Below are 19,122 nucleotides of genomic sequence, written 5' to 3'. Positions count from 1 at the left end.
TCTGTCATGTGACCCGCGCACGTGGAAGCGTAACGCAGTGTAGTGTAGTGGTGAGCGCGCTGCGCTACGAACCCGGCTACCCGAGTTCGATTCCCGCTCACGGCCACCACCGGTGACGATTAGTTGAACCGGTCCTGGGTCTCCCCTAGGTCGACTCAGCCTCAAACGAATAAGTGGTGTGTGAACATCGCCACTGGGGAGACAAAGGCGGCCGGGCGTGGTGAATCCAAGTCCCGGGCGAAGCCGGGTAGTAAAACTAGTAATTTATAAGTGAGGCCAAACGGTATCCGCGTCCTTCATATGCCGCTGTGTTTCACGGCAGGGGGCGATGTTGCTGCTGCGCGTGTGATCCGAATTGGGTAATAAACTAAAATATTGAAACTATTTTTATTATTTTACCAGGTAAGGCCCACTGAGCTATGTAGCTCTTTTTCAGAATCGACCTGGCCACAAATGATAGCTCAACGAAGTGGCTTAGCAGCCAAACACTCTAAATGCACGTTCATTCTAAATGTGGAGAGAAAAACCGGAGGAACAGGAGAGACATGTACGCTCCAAATATACAAGGCGTCAAAGTTGGGATCGAACCCACGACCTCCTGTGTACCAGGTGAGGTAGTTAACATCTCGCCACTGCGGCGCCCGGTGTCACATTTAATAATGTTGGACATTGACGCCGGCACACAATGGGCTTTCTCTTTTCCGACGATGCCACGGGAACGTTAACGTCCATTGTGCAGTAGTTTTACGGTCGATAGAGCCGCAGTATTAATTAGGGCGGCCTGCCAGAGTCGAACCGCGAACCTTCGCAACAAGCCGGCGTCGTGCTCGCTGCCACCCGCTGGGTAACTGCCCGTGCTGTCACGAGCCCAGTCTTATCACCGCGCAGATATTATTCCGCGGACCGTTCTGAAGGCCAATTTCCCGAAACGTCTACTGCTACATGCTTATCCTCTTATAGCCACGCGATTGTTGGCGAATGTGTTGCACTCTCTTAGGTCACGTGCGTGTGCACGTTACAAACTGCTCATACCAGTCGAAGAAGTGAGTACAGCGTCGTGGATAAGAAAACACATGCTCGTATTTAATATTCACACGGGCGTGCTTTATTTGATTTCTTCCTATATACAGTATACTGTTATATATGTAATTTTCGTGAACGTGTGCGATATTTGATTCAATAGAAGTCCAGTTTCTAAAAAATATATTTACAGGGTGCTTCCAAAAAAATGTTAACACTTGTGAGAATTTGCAGCAATACCACAATAAATGTGCCTCCGGGCTCTGGAGACTACTTGGAGAAGATTCCAGGCACGCGTTGACAATGATGGCACACAAGTGGAGACTCTTTGACTATTTGAAGCTATTAACATTACATCTGTTATCATGTTACAGTGTATTATCCGTTGTTTTACCATTAAAAACGATAGTCCCATGGAAGTGTTAACAATTGTTTGAAGCACCCTGTGTTTAAACACAAGTTATTGAGCCACGTGCAAAGGCCCGAAACGGCAAGCGGCCAGCAACAAGCAGCACAAAGAAAGTTGTAATCGACACGAGTGCTTTGTACATTGCTTGAATTGAGCGAGGTCATCGTCGTTGTCAGCCAGTGCTCTTCGGTGCAAGGCCCGCGGGCCACTGGCGGCCCCTGGGGGCCTTCAGTGGGGCCCTCTGACGTGCGGCCCCCCGATAATACACAAAGAGTGAAAACACCCCCTAAATCATCATCATCATCATCGCACATAGTCACATATTCACTTTAAGATGTTTTCTTGTTCATGTTTTTGTTTTTTGTTTGTTGCAGTTGCCCCCGATTCAAGAGGCGAATGGCTCACAGGGCTATACCTAATTTAATGAACTTGAAATGAACTTGAAATGGTGTGGCGGCTCTCACGCTGATGATGTCTTATCGGCGCAAGTGGCCCCACCTCTGAAAATTAGTGAAGAGCACTGAGCTAAGAGCTTGGGGGGGGGGTAGGGATGACGATGGGAGCGGATTCCAGAGTAGAGCGGTGAGAGGGGAGAAGTGAGGCGACCTGCGGTGTGGTGAGTGACTGAGAAAGTGAGTGGGTGAGTGGGTTAGGGGTTGAATGAGTAAGTGGGTGAGTCAGTAAGTTAGTGGCTGAGTGAGCACATGAATGAGTAAGTCTGTGAGTAGGCGAGTGTGGGGAGCGGTAGTGTAGCGGCGACTCAAGTTCGATCCCCGCTCACGGTCGACACCAGTGACAATTATCTGAACCGGTCCTGGGCCTCCCCTAGGTCGGCTCAGCCTCAAATTAGTACCTGGTGTAATGTGAAAACATCGCGACAAGGGAGACAAAGGCGGGCGGGCGTGGTGCTGGCCACCCACTCCCTCGTGTGGCGTGTCGGCCTTCATAGGTGCTCGCTAACGGCACTTGTCCCAACAGTCTGTTCAGTCTATAGGGAGATCTTTGTATTTTGGTGGTGGTGGTAGTTGGTTAATTCTTAACATTCATGCACCCCAGCGTTTACATTTAAGCTCAAAGCTGCTACTGCGCGTGTATTTTTAGTACAGTCATATCATTATAATTATAAATCAGCAGTGAAGCAACGCAAGCAACACCGCACCTTACTTATCTGCCAAGACGCAGCAATCTCTACGTAATCATTGAACACTATAATACTGAGTGCGTATGATATACGTGTATGATTAACTTATTTTGCACCGTGCGGAGCCAACCGTGCTCGTCGGAGTTTGCGGGGGAAGGACAACAAACTAAACATAAAAAACAGTTCTAAAGAAAGTAATGTTCTACCTAGACGATGTTAAAGTGTATAGCTCCAGTGGCGTCCTAATATCGGAAGGAAAAGCGTTCCAGACGGCCGCAGAAGCGCATCTATAAGCGCGCGATGCAGTGACCATCTTTGGTCGATGGCCAGCCAAAAGCTGCTGCGAGGATGACTTGATGTACAGGCACTCTACGTGATACCGTGCAGGGTCTCCTCGATTAACGAACATTCGACTTACGAACTTTCAGAGATACGAACAAACCTGTCCGTATGTCCAGTTGCCTGTTCGGAGCGAGGGTCGTAATTTCAACCGCCGCGCAATAGATGGCGGTGGTGGCATCTACATATGCGGACCGAACATGAATAACCAGTGGAATTTACATGTACAGGAGAATATGCAACTTTTAAAAGTCATTCCCCGTGTTTAGTGTACACGTCGTACAACACGTTTGGAACCGACAGGAGTGAAGTTGGACTTACGGACAAATCGACTGACGAAAACAGACCTCTGGAACCTAACTCGTTCGTAAGTAGAGGAGTCCCTGAACTTTATATACAGTACAGGTAAAGTACCGTATATCAATTGCAGTATTACACGCGGAATAACATACAGACGGAACGCAGAAACACAGAACAGCATTAACTCAGACAGGCTGGTCAAGAACAACACTCTGCGCGTGGCCTGCAGAGGGAACACAATGGATCACGTGACGTGTTGGGCAACGGTCATTCCTCACAGCACAAGTCAACATACTACGAAGGGCAATTGCCCGAAACGTCGCCTATAGTACTCCTCCTTTTTTCAGGCCGCAGTGCGATTGACGAAGGTGTCGAGTGTGGTGTTCACTGCGCTTTGGCAGCAGCAGCATCGCCAAATATTCTGTTTCATTTTGCAGCGACACAGGGGCGATCCATTTACAGATACTCCATTCAAACTACAGGGGAGGGAATTACAAAACACGCTGCATTTCAATGCAGCAGGGTCGGCTACGCATGGCGCTAACGAAGTTTAACATTCATACACTGCAAAGCCTCCACACGTCTTCCACCAATCTGGACGCAGTCATTACATTTTAGAACGCTCTCCTGATAACACTAAAACTAAACAATTTTTTGTATTTTTACCAGGTAAGGCCACTGAGCTATACAGCTTTGTTTTAGAAGCGACCTGCCCGCAAAGGATAGCTCAACGAAGTGGGCTTATAATCACGTGCGCATTTATAGCAGAAGCCAAATACTCTAAACGCGTGATGTTGATTCTAAATGTGGAGAGGTAACCCGGAGAAAAATCCACGCGACCACGGAGAGAGAGACACGCAAACGATGTCACAGGGTCGGGATCGAACCCACGATCTCCTGTATACCAGGTGAGGTAGTTAACGTCTCCTAGCCACCGTGGCGCCCCAACACTTAGTCCAACATCGTCCTCGGGAGTTGCTTACAGCCATTGAATGACGCGTAAAGCCAATGAGGTCATTGGAAAGCAGTCACTCGTGTGGCTGATGCAGATGCAGAGCAACAACTACAATCTCACATTCAGGTGGTCATCAAGGCGGATAAACCGCGTCAGGAGCACCGGAGTGGATCGTCGCTGTGATGCCTCCTTCGTATTTGTGGGTCGGGGAATTGCGTCGTGACACGTTGTACAATCTGTTCTGGATGACCACCGTCGCACACTGCCGGAGATGGTCTTTAATGTTCCATTCGTGCATCAGGTATCCGCGTCTAGTGCCACGGTGTGTGCAGTAGATGCGGATTAGCGGTGGACCGTGAGCTCCGTGGAAGATCACACGGAACTATTCACACGGAAAGCAGCAACGCGAGGCGATCCATTTATAGATACACCACTAAACCAACATTTTGAAATGGAGAACACTTTGTGTTAATGCACAGCCTCCACGCGTGTCCCACCGATCGCAATGCGCGAGTTAAATCGTTGAACCCTCTCCTCTCTTAAGACACGGAGCCAATCGGTGTCACAATCATCAATCGGCTGCTGGTAATAAAGTCAGAAGGGGCATTGGAAATCAGTGGGGTATCTGTACATGGATCAGCCTGTATTGCACATGGATCGTAAATCGAATGATTATATCACGCCTAGCACATCACACACGCACGCACGTTTCCTATAATTTCATGTAACACGTTACAGTATATAAGTGCTGATGGTATGAATTACATTACGGTAAACAAACAATGCAACGCGGCTTTTTAAAATATATATTCAGGAAATGACTACAGTATTACACACAGCTGATAATATAAGGATCCCTTAACGGGACCCGCGTTAGTCGGATCAAGTTTAGAAACAGCGGGAAGTGATCGGCTCTAAAGAGTGACAGCGAAATGTTTGGGGGGTTTTGTTGTTGTTGTTGCCACCGCAGTAATCGAGGGTAAGAACCCAACGGTCAGGCTCCAATTCTTACAACAATAACAATGCAATTTATAACGCGCGCAAATTTTGCGGACGTAACGACCGCAACTCAGAGGCGCGGAGTCAAGCGCAGAGTCGCTCGAAGGCGTGGTTATAGAGGTGAGTTTTTAAGTCTCTCTTGAAGGAGGCGATTAAGGTGATGCTGCGAATGTGCAGAGGGGTGATGGCGTTCCAGACTGTTGGGGCTGCCACCGAGAAGCGGCGCATAGACATGGCCATCCTGGATCTTGGTATATCAAGAGGACGTTGGCACTGGCGACCAACGGAAGAAGTGAGCGTCGGAGCCAGGGCTGGAGGTTGGAGCCAGGGCTGGAGGTTGGAGCCAGGGTTGGAGGTTGGAGCCAGGGCTGGAGGTTGGAGCCAGGGCTGGAGGTTGGAGCCAGGGCTGGAGGTTGGAGCCAGGGCTGGAGGTTGGAGCCAGGGTTGCGGGTGGTTGGTGGCGTTGGGCGTGGTTCCGGCCACTCACCCCCTCGTGCGCCGTGCCGGCCTTCGAAGGTGCTGCTACTCGCTAACAGCACTTGCCCACAGGCTATACGGGGGATCTTTTTTTCTGTGGTGGTGGTGGTGGTAGTCGTAGTGGCAACAGAAGTTACGATGCGGTGGGTTCCAGCCCCGATTCCGTCACGCAACCCGAATTTCCCCCGCCACACGCGCGTTTCCTTCCACAGACGGCTCCGATGAACGCCGCGCACCCACGCCGTGCCTGGGGGCCCGATAACGACGTTCCCTCCTGGGCTGAGAGCCGCAGGCGCGCTCTGTCGCTCTGCATTCCAAGCGACGCCGGGGCGCACTGCGAGTCGCAGGGGATGACTCGAGGCATCGCTCGTCCCACATATTCAGATGGCGGAAACCCCGCGGCTCCTGAGCCGCATGCGTCTCTTGAAGGAACTGCTTCGTGAGACGTTATTTATTCAGGGACCACCGTCTCGAATTCATTACATGCATCGCGGCTCTTGAAATATTGATTTGTTTTTAAAAAAATAAAATCGATCTTCTTGTTAATCTGGTTACACGTAGTCCAGTGAGAGAGCACGAATTCCGTGACCCGCGGTATTGAAATTGACCACGTGCTGTACACATACATTTTGAGATGACGTTCAAATTAACAAACAAACAAAAACCGACGCAGTCACTAAATTCGAATCTCCACTGGATGGTCCATCGCTACCTGTTGGACAGAGTGCGCTACTGCACGTCGTATCGCAACGCGAACCCCAGCCATGAACGCAGGCTCAGCGAGCCACAATAAGGCACCCGTACGGCGGACAGGGATCCTTACGGCAAAAGTGTAGATCCTCGAGGCTCTGGGAGACAAAGGCACCTTACAACATTCGGGGTCCATTGTTAGTCCCCGAGGGTGAAGACAGCCAGACATCGGGCACCTCTAGGAGTCGCACGAATTCAGTTTAAATTTGCGCTGCTGTCACCATCCGCGAATCTCACCCAGACTCAGAAGAACAACAACAACACTGCTGCTGTTGCTGTGCGTACAGAGTCGAGCAACGCCGACGTCATTCGAGACCCAATCATCGCACCTCCTCCTGGCTGTGACATCGCTCCTCCTCCTCCGCGAAGACACCGGTGGTGTAGCCATCAACCGCTTCATCATCCCATCAACAGCGGGCCAATGCGCACCATATGTCCTTCATTAATGGAAAATTAAAGCCACAATCCACAGTAGTGCGACTGCAGCCATGCAAACCAAACTATGGCCCACTCTAGTAAACCCATCGAGACACACAGAGATACGCAGAGACTCAAAGAGATACACAGGTGCACATCGAGATCCATTCAAGACAAGCCACAGTAGTGCGACTGTGGCCATGCAACCAACACTATGGATCCCTACAGTCAACAAAAACGGTGGTCTGCTCTCCTTCAACAGAAGAGGAAGAGCATGGACAGCAGATCTCCACATTGGGCACCTAGGCTCCTGAACGCACTGCTTTGCGTGTGCTTCCATCACACGCAAGGATGGCATAGAATGCTCGAATCTAAGGAGAACACCGCTCATGGGCCCGGCAAGGCTTTGGAGAGTGTTAATGCCAAGTGCCCGAACCCCAGCAGTCTGGTTGGTATATCACGCTGGAATAAGAGAAGTGGTGATGGTGGTGGTGATGATGATGTGAGGATGCCCACTGCACGGTGAGTAACGGAGCTCGTGCCTGTCCGAGGCAGTACAGCAAGCAGGGTGTAATGCCGATGCTGCAACTGCTGCGTTGGCAGTGGTATATATGCACCGACGAATACAACTCAACACATTCGTCAATATCACTGTGTGGCCTTAAAAGGGATACAATATATAAAAGACGACTTTCGGGAAATGATCCTTGTTCACATTTTTTTTTATTTTAAGGCTGCAAGCAGCGTTATTGACGGATGCGTTGAAAGTTGTTTTAGTTTATTTGTGTGGCAGGGTTGGATATTCTCCTCAAGTATGCGTGGGCATTTTCCGCACACTCTCCAACCCAGAGCAATGTCTCGGTGGGGAAGGATAGGGGGAGAATGAGATAATTAATCTAAATCGGTCACCCACTTGGCGAATCACGTGGCTAACCATGTGACAATGTTAATATAAAAAAAACACCACTGGAATTCATGATTATTCCATCCGTTGTCTTTTTTTTGCAATACAACAATGATAAGATTCCAAAAAAACGCATACATCTGTGGACTCTTGTAACTTCCACACAGCCAAATATGTAGAATGTCCAATACTTGCTCAGGATAGCCCGCAGAAATCTGCTTTGAGTGAGGCAATATACACACTGAGACTCTTTGCTTCACGTATTACACGAGGATGTTGCCTACCAGTTTATCCTCTCTATGTGCTTTGAAGAAGGGACATTGCCCTAAAAGTCGTCTATTATATAGGTTTTTATTTTATGGCCATACACAATAAAGTGTTATCTGTTGAACACGTAGGCTTTCGTGACCAATATTATCCATAATAGAGATTTTTGGGATAGATCGCATGAATATAAATGTGACATTAAACCCGCCACCACCCGACACAGCCAATTACTAAGGTTTGTCACGCAGACACTGCGTGTTTTTTGGGGAGCTACAGAACAACCGTCGTTGGTTTTAGACAAAGTGGGTACTGATTTTAGCGAGCCACGAGCTCGCGCGCACGCGTGCGTGTGTGTGCGTCTGCACGCACACGTGTGACATAGAAACGCTAAGGCGGGGAGCCCTCTGCGGTCATCTGCGGGCCCCATTTTCCACGCATCTCCCGGAGAATGGGCGATGCGGTACTGCCCCGGTTCTGCGGAGTCCCGGGCAGGGTCTCGGCGCTGATTGATGGCTCGCGCGCTGCGTCGGCCTCAACCACCACCACCAGCGGCGTGGCACCACCACCGCCTGCCGCTCCGATCCCAGGACGCGAAGGCCCCGTCGCCTCTCCGCCATGCGCCAACAGCCCCTTGGCCTCCCACCACGGCGCCCAGCCAGGGATGGCGCCCAGGAGGTTGTCACGGCTGCCGTGCGGCCGCCGACCTTTCTCACCGCCGCCACCGCCACGGCCGGAGCTCGCGGAGGCTCCGCGGCGACGCCGCCGGCCCCGGCACGCACGTGCGGCCAGCAGAATGGAGATGCTGGCGAAGAGGGCCGTGGTGGAGGCCAGGACCAGGACGATGAGGCCGTAGCGCCGCCCCAACTCGGGGCAGTCCTCGCGTGGCGTGGTTACGTTGGCTCGGGAACCGCTGTCCTCCCCGCCTCTCGGGTCCGGGCTCTCGGTTATAACGTCGGCCGGGTCCCCGTGCTCCCGGGAACGATTGCGGCGACCTTGAGTGGCGTGGTCCTGCTCGGGGTTCTCAGTCTCAGAGTCGCGGACCGCGGGAGGTCTGCTCATGGTGCCACTGCTGCTGGAGTTTGAAAAGCTTACGGGAGTGGTGGTGATTCCAAAGTCTTCACCACCACCACCCCCCGTGAGTTTCTCGCTGGGACCAAGGCTGCTGCCGCTCGTAGCAGAGGTCCGTTCGCCATTATTACCAGTGGTGATGTCAGCATTGTCATCATGATCACCATACTTGCTGATGGTCGTGGGGTCGGTGGTAGTGGTCGTGGTGGTGTTGGCAGTGGTGATGTTATCACCACTGCCAACACTCTGGCGCTCATCAACTTGAGTGGTGGTTCCCTGCCCAATTTTGGTGGTGGTGGTGCCCTCCGCTTTGAGGGTGTTCGCCGGGGTGGTTGTTGGGCCAAGGGGCCTGTGCACGGTCCCTGTGGATGTGCCCCTGGTGCTCTGAACTTGGGAAGTCGGTATCCCGTGGCTCTGCTGCCAGTGCAGAGCAAGCAGCGCCAGTGAGACGAGGAGGGCGCGCCGAGAAGCCATGGACGAGTTCGAAGCCTGAGGATGAGGGGTGGAGATAATTGAGATCGTTATAAAGGGCGCAGCTTGATTTTCCCGCTTGTGCCGAGTAAGTGCTCTGTGGACACCATGGTGGTGAGATGTATACAGGAGGGCATGGGTTAGATTCAGAACCTGACGCCTGCTTGTATATTTGGAGTTTGATTGTCTCTCTCTCGCTGTGGTCATGTGGATTTTTCTCCTGATCCTCCGGTGTTCCCCATCCACATTTATAATCAATGTGCGTTCAGAGTATTTGGCTGCTATAAATTTCCACGTAATAAGCCACTTCATTGAGCAATCCTTTGTGGCCAGGTCGCTTCTGAAAAAGAGCTGTATAGCTCAGTGGGCCTTGCCTGGTAAACATTTTTTTTAGTTTAAATAAATAGTTTATACCGCACGTTGTTTGGTAGGATGTCCGGATATTCAGCTCTGCGTACTGGCAGCTTCACCTGCAGTAGTAACCAGGACGGCCGCTGGATTCGAACTCGTGAACCTCGCGCTACCCCTGGGCCCTGTCGTATGTACTGTATGTACGTATGTTAAACTTCTTTCGCACCGTACGTAGTCAACCTTGCTAATCGGAGGTATGCATGTCTGTTGAATTTCTTCCACACGGTATGTAGCCAACTGTGCTAAATCGGAGGTGCGGGGGAAGGACAATAAACTAGACCCAAAATAACAGTTCTAAAGAAATTAGTTTTCAATTTTGGTGGCTTGAGGCCTTTGGTCGGTGACCTCTGGGTGCTACGCTAATGCCGATCTCAGCGACCTGCAGAGGTGTGGACTCGAGTCATGTGACTTGGACTCGAGTCAGACTCGAGTCATGAATTTGATGACTTGCGACTCGACTTGGACTTGCATAACAATGACTTTGTCCCACCTATGAGATGTGGACTCGAGTCATGTGACTTGGACTCGAGTCAGACTCGAGTCATGAATTTGATGACTTGCGACTCGACTTGGACTTGCATAACAATGACTTTGTCCCACCTATGAGATGTGGACTCGAGTCATGTGACTTGGACTCGAGTCAGACTCGAGTCATGAATTTGATGACTTGCGACTCGACTTGGACTTGCATAACAATGACTTTGTCCCACCTCTGGCGACCTGCCTCCTCCCCCTCCCTGCACGCGGTTCCCGCACCTCCGATTAGCACGGTTGGCTCCGTACGGTGCGAAAGAAGTTCAATATACATACCTACATACGTGATACTTCCCACCCATCGTGGCCTCGTCTCTCTCTGCTTCAATGTTCTGTTCAAAACTTCTGATTTGCTTCATCCTGTTCTTCCATGAAGTTCCGAAGGACACCTAAGTACGCCGTGTTTCGAGAGGCCAGAAGTTTGTTATCTCTTTGTGTTGTTGAAGTCCAGCTCTCTGACCTCCTTGCCTCACACATCCGCCTATCTACACTAAAACTGACCTTTAGATTTAAAGCTTTCGTGACTGCAGGGATTCATCTTCTTGGTTCTTTCGGTAAAGTCACGTAGAAGGGAAGTAATACAATAATAAAAATAAAACATAATAAAATAATATAATATAATAATTCTTATTTTATTATGTTTTATTTTTATTATTTTATTACTTCCCTTCTACGTGACTTTACCGAAAGAACCAAGAAGATAAAACTGACCTCTCTACTCATCCGTGAGAGTTGCTGTGGTCCATCAAAAACCTGGCTTAACTATTAAAAAACGATTAAACTATTTTATTTTTATTTTACCAGGTAAGGCCCACTGAGCTATGTAGGTCTTTTTCTGAAGCGACCTGGCCACAAATGATAGTTCAATGCAGTGGCTCATCACGTGGACATTTACAGCAGCCAAATTTTTTGAACGCGTGGTGATGTTAATTATAAATGCAGAGAGGAAAACCGGAGGACCTGGAGAAAAACCCACTCATCCACAGGGAGAAGAAGGAAACTCCAAATATTACAGGCATCAGGATTGGAATCGAACCCACGACCTCCTGTACACTAAGCGAGGTAGTTAACATCTTGCCAACGCAGCACCCACAAAACCTGCCCTGACAAACGCATCGCATACGATCGCTTCCTCCTTGCAGTAAGAATACTACGACTGCATAGTTTGGATTCGTGCAGCATCTGAATGCGACCGCATCTCAATAAAACATTAACACTTACAACTGCAGGGTGGGGTGGTGGTGGTGGTGGCGGAGCAGTGGCTGGTGCACCGCGTGCTATAAACACTGGCGATCCAAGCTCCCCTGTTCCCGGCCCGAATGAACCCGTCCGTCGGTCGATCCTAGTGTGGTGTATTACTTTACATTGTCGTGCTTCTCAATTCTGGCTCTCTGCATCGCTTTACTATAATGCCCGCACTGTGTTCGCCTAAGTAGATGTTCTCGGGATTTACGGCCCGGCACTAAGCCTCACGCCCACGCCGAACGCTCCCGCACTGAGGGAGGGTTACAAAACTGTTTACACAACAACGACGACGAGAAACTCACCGCTATGCCCGTCAACACTGCCTTGTGGCACAGCAACGCATCTGCGTGCGCAGCCCCGGCGTCGTTCCACTGTCGGATGAGGGCCTCTCCACGTCGTTGGAGGGTTATTGACCATACTTCAACCACGTCGGTTAAAACGGGTTGATGAAGGCGAGGAACGTAGATGCGTGGGAGCCGGAGGGCGGGGGGCATAGCAGTGCAGTACAACAGTGGATTTTGCTGCACAATCCTCTGCTGCCTGCCACGTAGCGGCGCAGCAGCAACTGGTAACAACCTGTTGTGCATGGTGGTCGCCCATCCAAGAACGGAACAGGCTAGAAACCTGCTTAGCTTCCACGTTATTGACTTGATTTACCGTAGTCCATGAACCCAGAGCGGATGCTGCACTTTGTCGGTACCACTCGAGGTGGCATCACCCTCGCGGGCTTCAATCACTTGATGTGTGGCCAATTCCAGCAGAGTATGCGATAACCGCTTTAAATCTGTCTTCTTCCGTACGGCTGATAGTGTATATGCAGAGCAACGACTCCAATCTCACATTCAGGTGGCCAAAGCCAGACAACGGCCTCAGGAGCGGCGGAGTGTATCGCTGCGATGTCTCCTTCGTGTTTTTTTGTTGTTGCGTCATCATGTGCACCTCCGATTAGCACGGTTGGCTACGTACGGGGTGAAAGAAGTTCAACATATGTACATACGTGTTGTACGGTCTGTTCTGGATGACCGTAGTCGCACACTGGAGAGTTTTCCATTTGTGCATCAGGTTAACGCACCTGCCATGGTTTGTGCAGTGGATGATGGGGTTTAGGGTGGACCATGAGCTCTGTGGAAGACCAAACCGAGGGATCTTCTGTATTGGGTCTTTCACAACGTGGTGTTTGTCTGTGAGTTATTTTGAACCATAGCTTTCCAAGCTTCATCGGGGTTCAAATTGCATTGCATAAGCGCATGGGTCAAAACATGTGTGGGGTGATCAGATCATTCAGTAATTTCAGCTGGATGAATACATCATAACTACCAAAGCTTTGCCACCTTCTGTGGTACCATTTTCTGCTCTGACCCATGGACGAATTCTGGATGATTTGGTCACGTGCCACATTCTCATCAATATACAGGGTGGCAAAAAGGAGGGTTACTATATTTTGACAAATTACACAGGGCTATTTAATTAATATTAACAAATAATCAAACTGACTTCCACTAAGATTAATGCATACATTAGTTATGTTTTGAAATTATTTTGGGACTTTTTTTTAAGTTTACCGATGTAATCTTTGAACAGTCACCAATGATGTTTGTACAATGACGAATTTGAGGTGACCCTGCAGCAGCAGGAAGAAGAAAACGAAAAATGTATATTAATAATGACGAGAGATAAAATATTAACTTCAAGAATAAATTGTTAAAATGTTTTAATGCCAGTGTTAAAATAAATTCAATAGCCCTATGCGTCCTGACTTTTGAGCCACCCTGTAGAGCGGTGAGAGGTGAGACCACCAGGTGAAACCACGAGGTGAGACCACTATGTAAGACCACTAGGTGAGACCAACGGTGAGCCCAGCAGATAAGACCACTTGGTGAGAATACCAGGTGAGACCACCAGCTGAGACCACCAGGTGAACGAGCCTCTCACCTGCACAGTGGTTATGTCCCTCCTGTTATGTCACCCGCACTGCAGAAATCACCACGGCGCCTCCAGGTGAGTTCACCTGCACACGCGTATCCAGCTACAGCGGAAGAATCGCAATACAATTATACAGAAGCAGACCAAAGACAAAGATCCCCCCTTTAGCCTGAACAGACTGTTGGGGCAAGTGCTGTTAATGGGCCAGCACCACGCCCGGCCACCTTTGTCTCCCCAGTGGCGATATTTGAACACACCGCACCAGGTACTAATTTGAGGCTGAGTCGACCTAGGGGAGGCCCAGGACCGGTTCAGATAATCGTCACTGGTATTGGCCGTGAGCGAGAATAGAACTTGGATCGTCGGGTTCGTAGCACAGCGCGCGAACCGCTACACGACCACTCCCCCACATACACACACACACACAACTGCTTCCGCCATAAGAATGTGGAGTTTACACCACTGTCTGATCGTCAACGGAGATGAACGCGCCCCATAGCGCTGGTTGCTCACACAAGTGCTATCCAGGCTCAAACCTGCTTAGCTGCCGAGGCTCAACAAGATGGGGCGCATTGCCGATTACTGTCTGGAAAAATCGCGCTATAATAAATAAGATAGGGTAAAACACAGTCCGCGATAACACGTAAAATGGGTATGCAGGCTGAACAAAGACAGAGGCGCGTGGGGAGTACCGAAAAGCATCCAGCAGCATCCCACCTTGTGCGATGCTACGCCGAGGCAGCCGTACAACCGCTTATTCCTCCTCGCGCGACGCCGTTCTGTTCACTCAATCGCGTTATAGGAGAAACAGACTGGATTTGCGATTATCAAAAACTCGAGGAAGTTCCGAGCAGTATCGCAGTGACGCACACGATCGATCCCCCGCGTGGCTTTAGCGTCGGCTAACCTCCACCGCCTCTCCGCACGTGAAATACAAACACGGAGAGGAATGGGAGTGGGGAGTGGTGGCACAGCGGTTGGCGCACCGCGCTACGAACCCGGCACACGCGAGTTCGATTTCCGGCCACGAAGGTCACACGACTGGTCGGTTATGCGCTGCCACTGACCAGCACGGTGAAGTATGGTCAGACAACCCCCCCCCCCCCCCCATGACCGGCGCGACATGGCGAGTTTCTCATCCAGCAGTGAATTGACCAAAGAGCTCCAAGTTACTGTATTTCACTTTATCAGACACGAATAGTTGACTGAGTCACGGCGTCTTCCTGCTTAAACAATCATTGGGGTTGAGTGTTCTTTTTTATATTTTAGCAGGTCAGGCTCACTGAGCTACGTAGCTCTTTTTCAGAAGCGACCTGGCCACAAATGAAAGCGCAATGAAGTGGCTCATCACGTGGACATTGATAGCTGCCAAATACTCTAATCGCACGCTAATTCTAAATGTGGAGGGGAAAACGAGAAGTTAAATCCACGCGACCACAGGCGGCGTCAGGGTGGGAATCGAACCCACGACCTCCTGCATACCAGGCGCCACCGCAACGTTCATATCCGTTGGTCATGGAAATTACCCATTCTCATGACAAGGATCAGCTTCACCACCGCGCACCCATCGTTAAACTTACATCAAAGTGGTACTCAATTTATCGCCCCCCCCCCACCCCAGTGGGAAGACAAGGCCTGTTAACCTCTGACCAGAATTCAACGAGGGTTGGAGCGCTTGAATCACAGCCACTCGAGATCGGGTGAAACGATGGAAATTGCGGCCCTATGCCAATCCACTGCTGGATGAAGGCCTCCCCACGTCGCGTCATGGCGGGGGGGTAGAATATCCACTTGAGAACATCCAAACCTATCACACAAATAGCTAAAACAACTTTGAACACATCCGAAAATGGCCACAGCGCGTTAAAATATACAATAGGCGACGTTTAGGGCAATGCCCCGCTGTGCTTTGAAGGAGCCCCACGATCCGAAACGTCGCCCATATAAACTACCCTTTAAGGCCACACACACAGAGTGTTATTTATGCACGTGTTAGTTTTTTTTGCACCACTGCTGCCAACGCAACGACACCGTTACCAAAGCCAACTTCTCTATAGCAGAGACAAATTAAGATCAACAAAACAGTTAAAGTAAAACAAACATTGTACCCACCTCTTCACATAACCGTGCAGCATCTACACACACACACAACGGCACCGGCTGAACAAGAGAGTCGGCGTCGCAAGTGCTGCGTGGCTCAAACTCGACGCGTGATTTTGATCGGGCGTGCGAGGGCGCGTAGAGGGGGTGGAGGCGGCGGTCGAGGAGTTGGTGGCAGCGCGATGCTGGTTGGCAACCCACCGGTGCGTAGCAGGAAAACACCGCGCACAATTCGCCGTATTGTGTCGAGAGCTATCGCTCTGAGCCACCCGTGCTCACGGCTGCCTCGCCTCCCTAATCGCTACAGGCGCAGGAGTGAGCTGCGGTCTGTGGTCACCCCCCCCCCACCCCACTACCAAAAACACCGAACTTTTTCGACAATCTCGCGCGGAGGTCACTCGCAGGTGAATGTAACAGGTTACGGATTTCACGATGCCGTGGCGGCCCCAGCGGCACGTGGTGTCGTGCGTTCATTGTCACGAACGGCGTCCGTCTGGCCTCGCTCGGGTCACGGTGTCAGAGTTGTGTGTGTCGAAGGCAGTGGCGTGGTCATGCCGTGATCAACTCAGGGGGTGCCGGAAATCGTTCAGGTGGGGTCCCACAATATTGAATTTGTCTCGCATGGTCGCCAAACGTTACTGCTCTAAGTAAATTCAAATAAGGCGTGGAACGTAAATGAAAGCGTTTTCATAAACATATACATTTAAACCGCGTTTTAAATACGTTTGTTGTTGTTTTACACTGTTGCTGAAAAATCTCATGGTGATTTGAAGCTTTCGTGACCGCAGAAATCCATACTCTTTGGTTCTTTCGGTAAAGTCACGTAGTTAAAAATAAAATAAATCAGCAGTTGTCCTGCTGTATCGGTTCCGCCTGATGACGGTCGCTTGTGTTGCGATCGAAACGTCGTGATTTATTTTATTTCTACCTATGTGACTTTACCGAAAGAACCAAAGAGTAAATCTCATGGTGCTTGCCAAGGGGGCCCCCAACTCGTAGCTCGTTACACAACTGGTCTCATGTGAAGTGAAAGCATCCTCAGCGGTGGAGCCACCGCGAGGAGGAGGGAGGATCGCGTCTACCACCCAACAGAATGAACGACACCTCATTCCAGACCCAGACATCATTGCACCACCTCTTCTTGGCTTTGACACTCCTCCTCCTCGAAGACACTGGCGGAACCCTCAACCGCTTTATCAGAACATCAACAGCAGCGGGACGATGCGCACCACATCTCCATCACGAAAAAAAACACTTAAAAACAAAACAAGAGGAATGCGATTGTGGCCATGCACTATGGAGCATATAGTCAACCAGAGGTAGGAAACCCGCGGCTCCTGAGCTGCATGCGGCTCTGTAAGGACGGCTTCGTGACGTTATATATTAAGGACCACCGCATCGTATGCACGTGCATTGTGGCTCTTGAAATATTTAGTTGACCAAATTCGAAAAAAAATGCACTTTTATATTGGTTTTCCGACCCTTGTACTAAACCCATAGAGATATACTAAGTACAAGACACAGGCGTGTGATTGTGGCCTTGCAACACAACACGTGGACCCGCACAATGAACCCCACTACTGTCTGCGCTCCTTCAACGGAGCAGGTAGAGGGACAGCGACACGACACGAACTCTCTCTCTCTCTGATGGAGCCCTCCCTCTCGTCGTGCCTAGCAGCAGCAGCAGACCGCGACATTGACATGGAGCTCCTGAACCAAGTTGCTATTGCTCCAATCATCCGCAATCATAGAATAGCGCGTTAATTGCCGCATGTAGCAGAGTTTCGCGGTTAGAACCCCAGCGTCCGCCCTGGTTAATATTGCGGGCATATTTAACCGAAACGTATCTCGCGCAGTTGACGTCACTTTTTAAAAATTATAAGAGTGTATCCACGACAAAACCATCAACCAACCGACTTTGAGAATCCAGGTCCACTGAGCTATACAGCTCGTTTTCAGAAGCGAGCTGGCGATTAACGATAGCTCAACGAAGTGGCTTGCCATGTGGAAATTTATTGCAGCCACATACAGTACTTTAAACGCGTGTCGATTCTAAATTTGGAGGTGAAAACCGCAGGACCCGGTGGAAAATCACAGGAGGCTGCCTGGATTCAAACCTAGGCACTGAGAGGTTCCAGCCCTGACCTCTGAGAGAAGCCGGTAGCTGTGGTCTCACATTCTCGGTCTCTCCACGTGAATTGTTGACAAGGAGGTGGATAAACCTTGTGGTCAGGTCAACGCACTGCATCCTAAACTAAGCTAAAAACACATTGTCCTGCGGAGGGAGCTGGTAGGAACGTTGGGTTGCTCAGTCAATGGCCAGGGTCAACGGCGGCGTGGTGTATCCCGCAAATATGCCCGACTGTGAGGGCGGGCACAAGCTGGCGTGAGTAGGTTAAACGTTGAGTTTTATAAGGGCACCACTGGGTGACCAGCCCCTCCCCACCCAGCCCCACCCCTCCCACCCCCCACCCAGCCCCTCCCGACCCTCCCCACCCAGCCCCACCCCTCCCGACCCTCCCCACCCAGCCCCTCCCGACCCTCCCCACCCAGCCCCTCCCGACCATCCCCACCCAGCCCCTGCCTGCACGACGGACGGACGGGCACAATAATCCCCTGTGGGCTGGTGTAACCAGGAGGTTCCTACCAGTAAAACTAACTTTCTACTTTACCGGGTAAGGCCCACGGAGCTATGTAGATTTTTTTCCAGAATCGACATGGCCACAAATGACAGCTCAACGAAGTGGCTCGTCATGTGGACATTTATAGCAGCAGCCAAATAATCTAAAGATATAAATAAATACCCCACCCCCCCCGTAGGGGAGGCATTCATTCAGCAGCGGACGTGCGCATGTTATTGCCTTTCACATTTGTATTGTGTTGTTTTTTTGTATACTAAGCTAACATGGGCATCTGTAACTTCCATGTAAATAGGATTTGTAAAGGATCGATTCTCAATCTGCGACCCAACCGATTAATTGATCCCTTAGGCATTACTGTAATGTATGTCAATAAGCACATTTTTTGTTCACTTCATCTTTTTTTACAGAGCGTTATGGAAGTCACGCAACTCCATACTAGGAAAAAAAGCTGTGGTTAACATGAACAGTAATAAAAAAATATAATTAACTTGTAATAATTTATTATTATATGTGACCGGAAATGGCTACAGAAGACGTCATCCTTCACAACAATGTTACTGTACGACTTTTTTCCTTACCGAAGATGGCCGCCGTTACGCACCGTTTGTCGTGACATCACGCGATTGCGTCCAATCGCGCGTCAGGATTGCCGGACATTGACCAATGGGCGAGCACGCGCTTTTGGCGGGAACCGCGCGCTCGTGAAGCCACGCGGCTGGCGGGGCGTGTCTACGCATGCGCACTACCGCT

General features: G+C 50.3%; 1 protein-coding gene across 4 annotated transcripts; it reads right to left on the bottom strand.

Annotated features, from left to right (window-relative positions):
* Positions 1-1,082: 1,082 nt before the first annotated feature.
* On the bottom strand, positions 1,083-15,925 carry LOC144730884 (uncharacterized). 4 transcript variants are annotated; one of them, XM_078611688.1, is made up of 4 exons: positions 15,743-15,925; positions 14,348-14,442; positions 13,640-13,733; positions 1,083-9,535 (listed from the first exon to the last, which is right to left on the bottom strand). In XM_078611688.1, the coding sequence occupies exon 4, from the start codon at positions 9,518-9,520 to the stop codon at positions 8,366-8,368; it is 1,155 nt and encodes a 384-aa protein (XP_078467814.1). In that variant the 5' UTR covers positions 9,521-9,535; positions 13,640-13,733; positions 14,348-14,442; positions 15,743-15,925; the 3' UTR covers positions 1,083-8,365. The 4 variants fall into 4 exon arrangements, with proteins under 4 accessions (XP_078467814.1, XP_078467813.1, XP_078467812.1 ...); XM_078611687.1 differs by having other exon boundaries at positions 14,348-14,416; positions 15,743-15,924; XM_078611686.1 differs by having other exon boundaries at positions 14,348-14,409; positions 15,743-15,923.
* Between the last annotated feature and the right edge of the window lie 3,197 nt (positions 15,926-19,122).

This window comes from Lampetra planeri, chromosome 37 (assembly GCF_965212315.1).
Source record: "Lampetra planeri chromosome 37, kcLamPlan1.2.h2, whole genome shotgun sequence".
Taxonomy (NCBI): domain Eukaryota; kingdom Metazoa; phylum Chordata; class Hyperoartia; order Petromyzontiformes; family Petromyzontidae; genus Lampetra; species Lampetra planeri.
The sequence above is the reverse complement of the archived record's forward strand: the minus strand, read 5'-3'. Positions and strand labels throughout refer to the sequence as shown.

Bases quoted from the DNA above. Each gene is read 5' to 3' on its own strand.
- LOC144730884 (XM_078611688.1), bottom strand. From the start codon at position 9,520: ATGGCTTCTCGGCGCGCCCTCCTCGTCTCACTGGCGCTGCTTGCTCTG.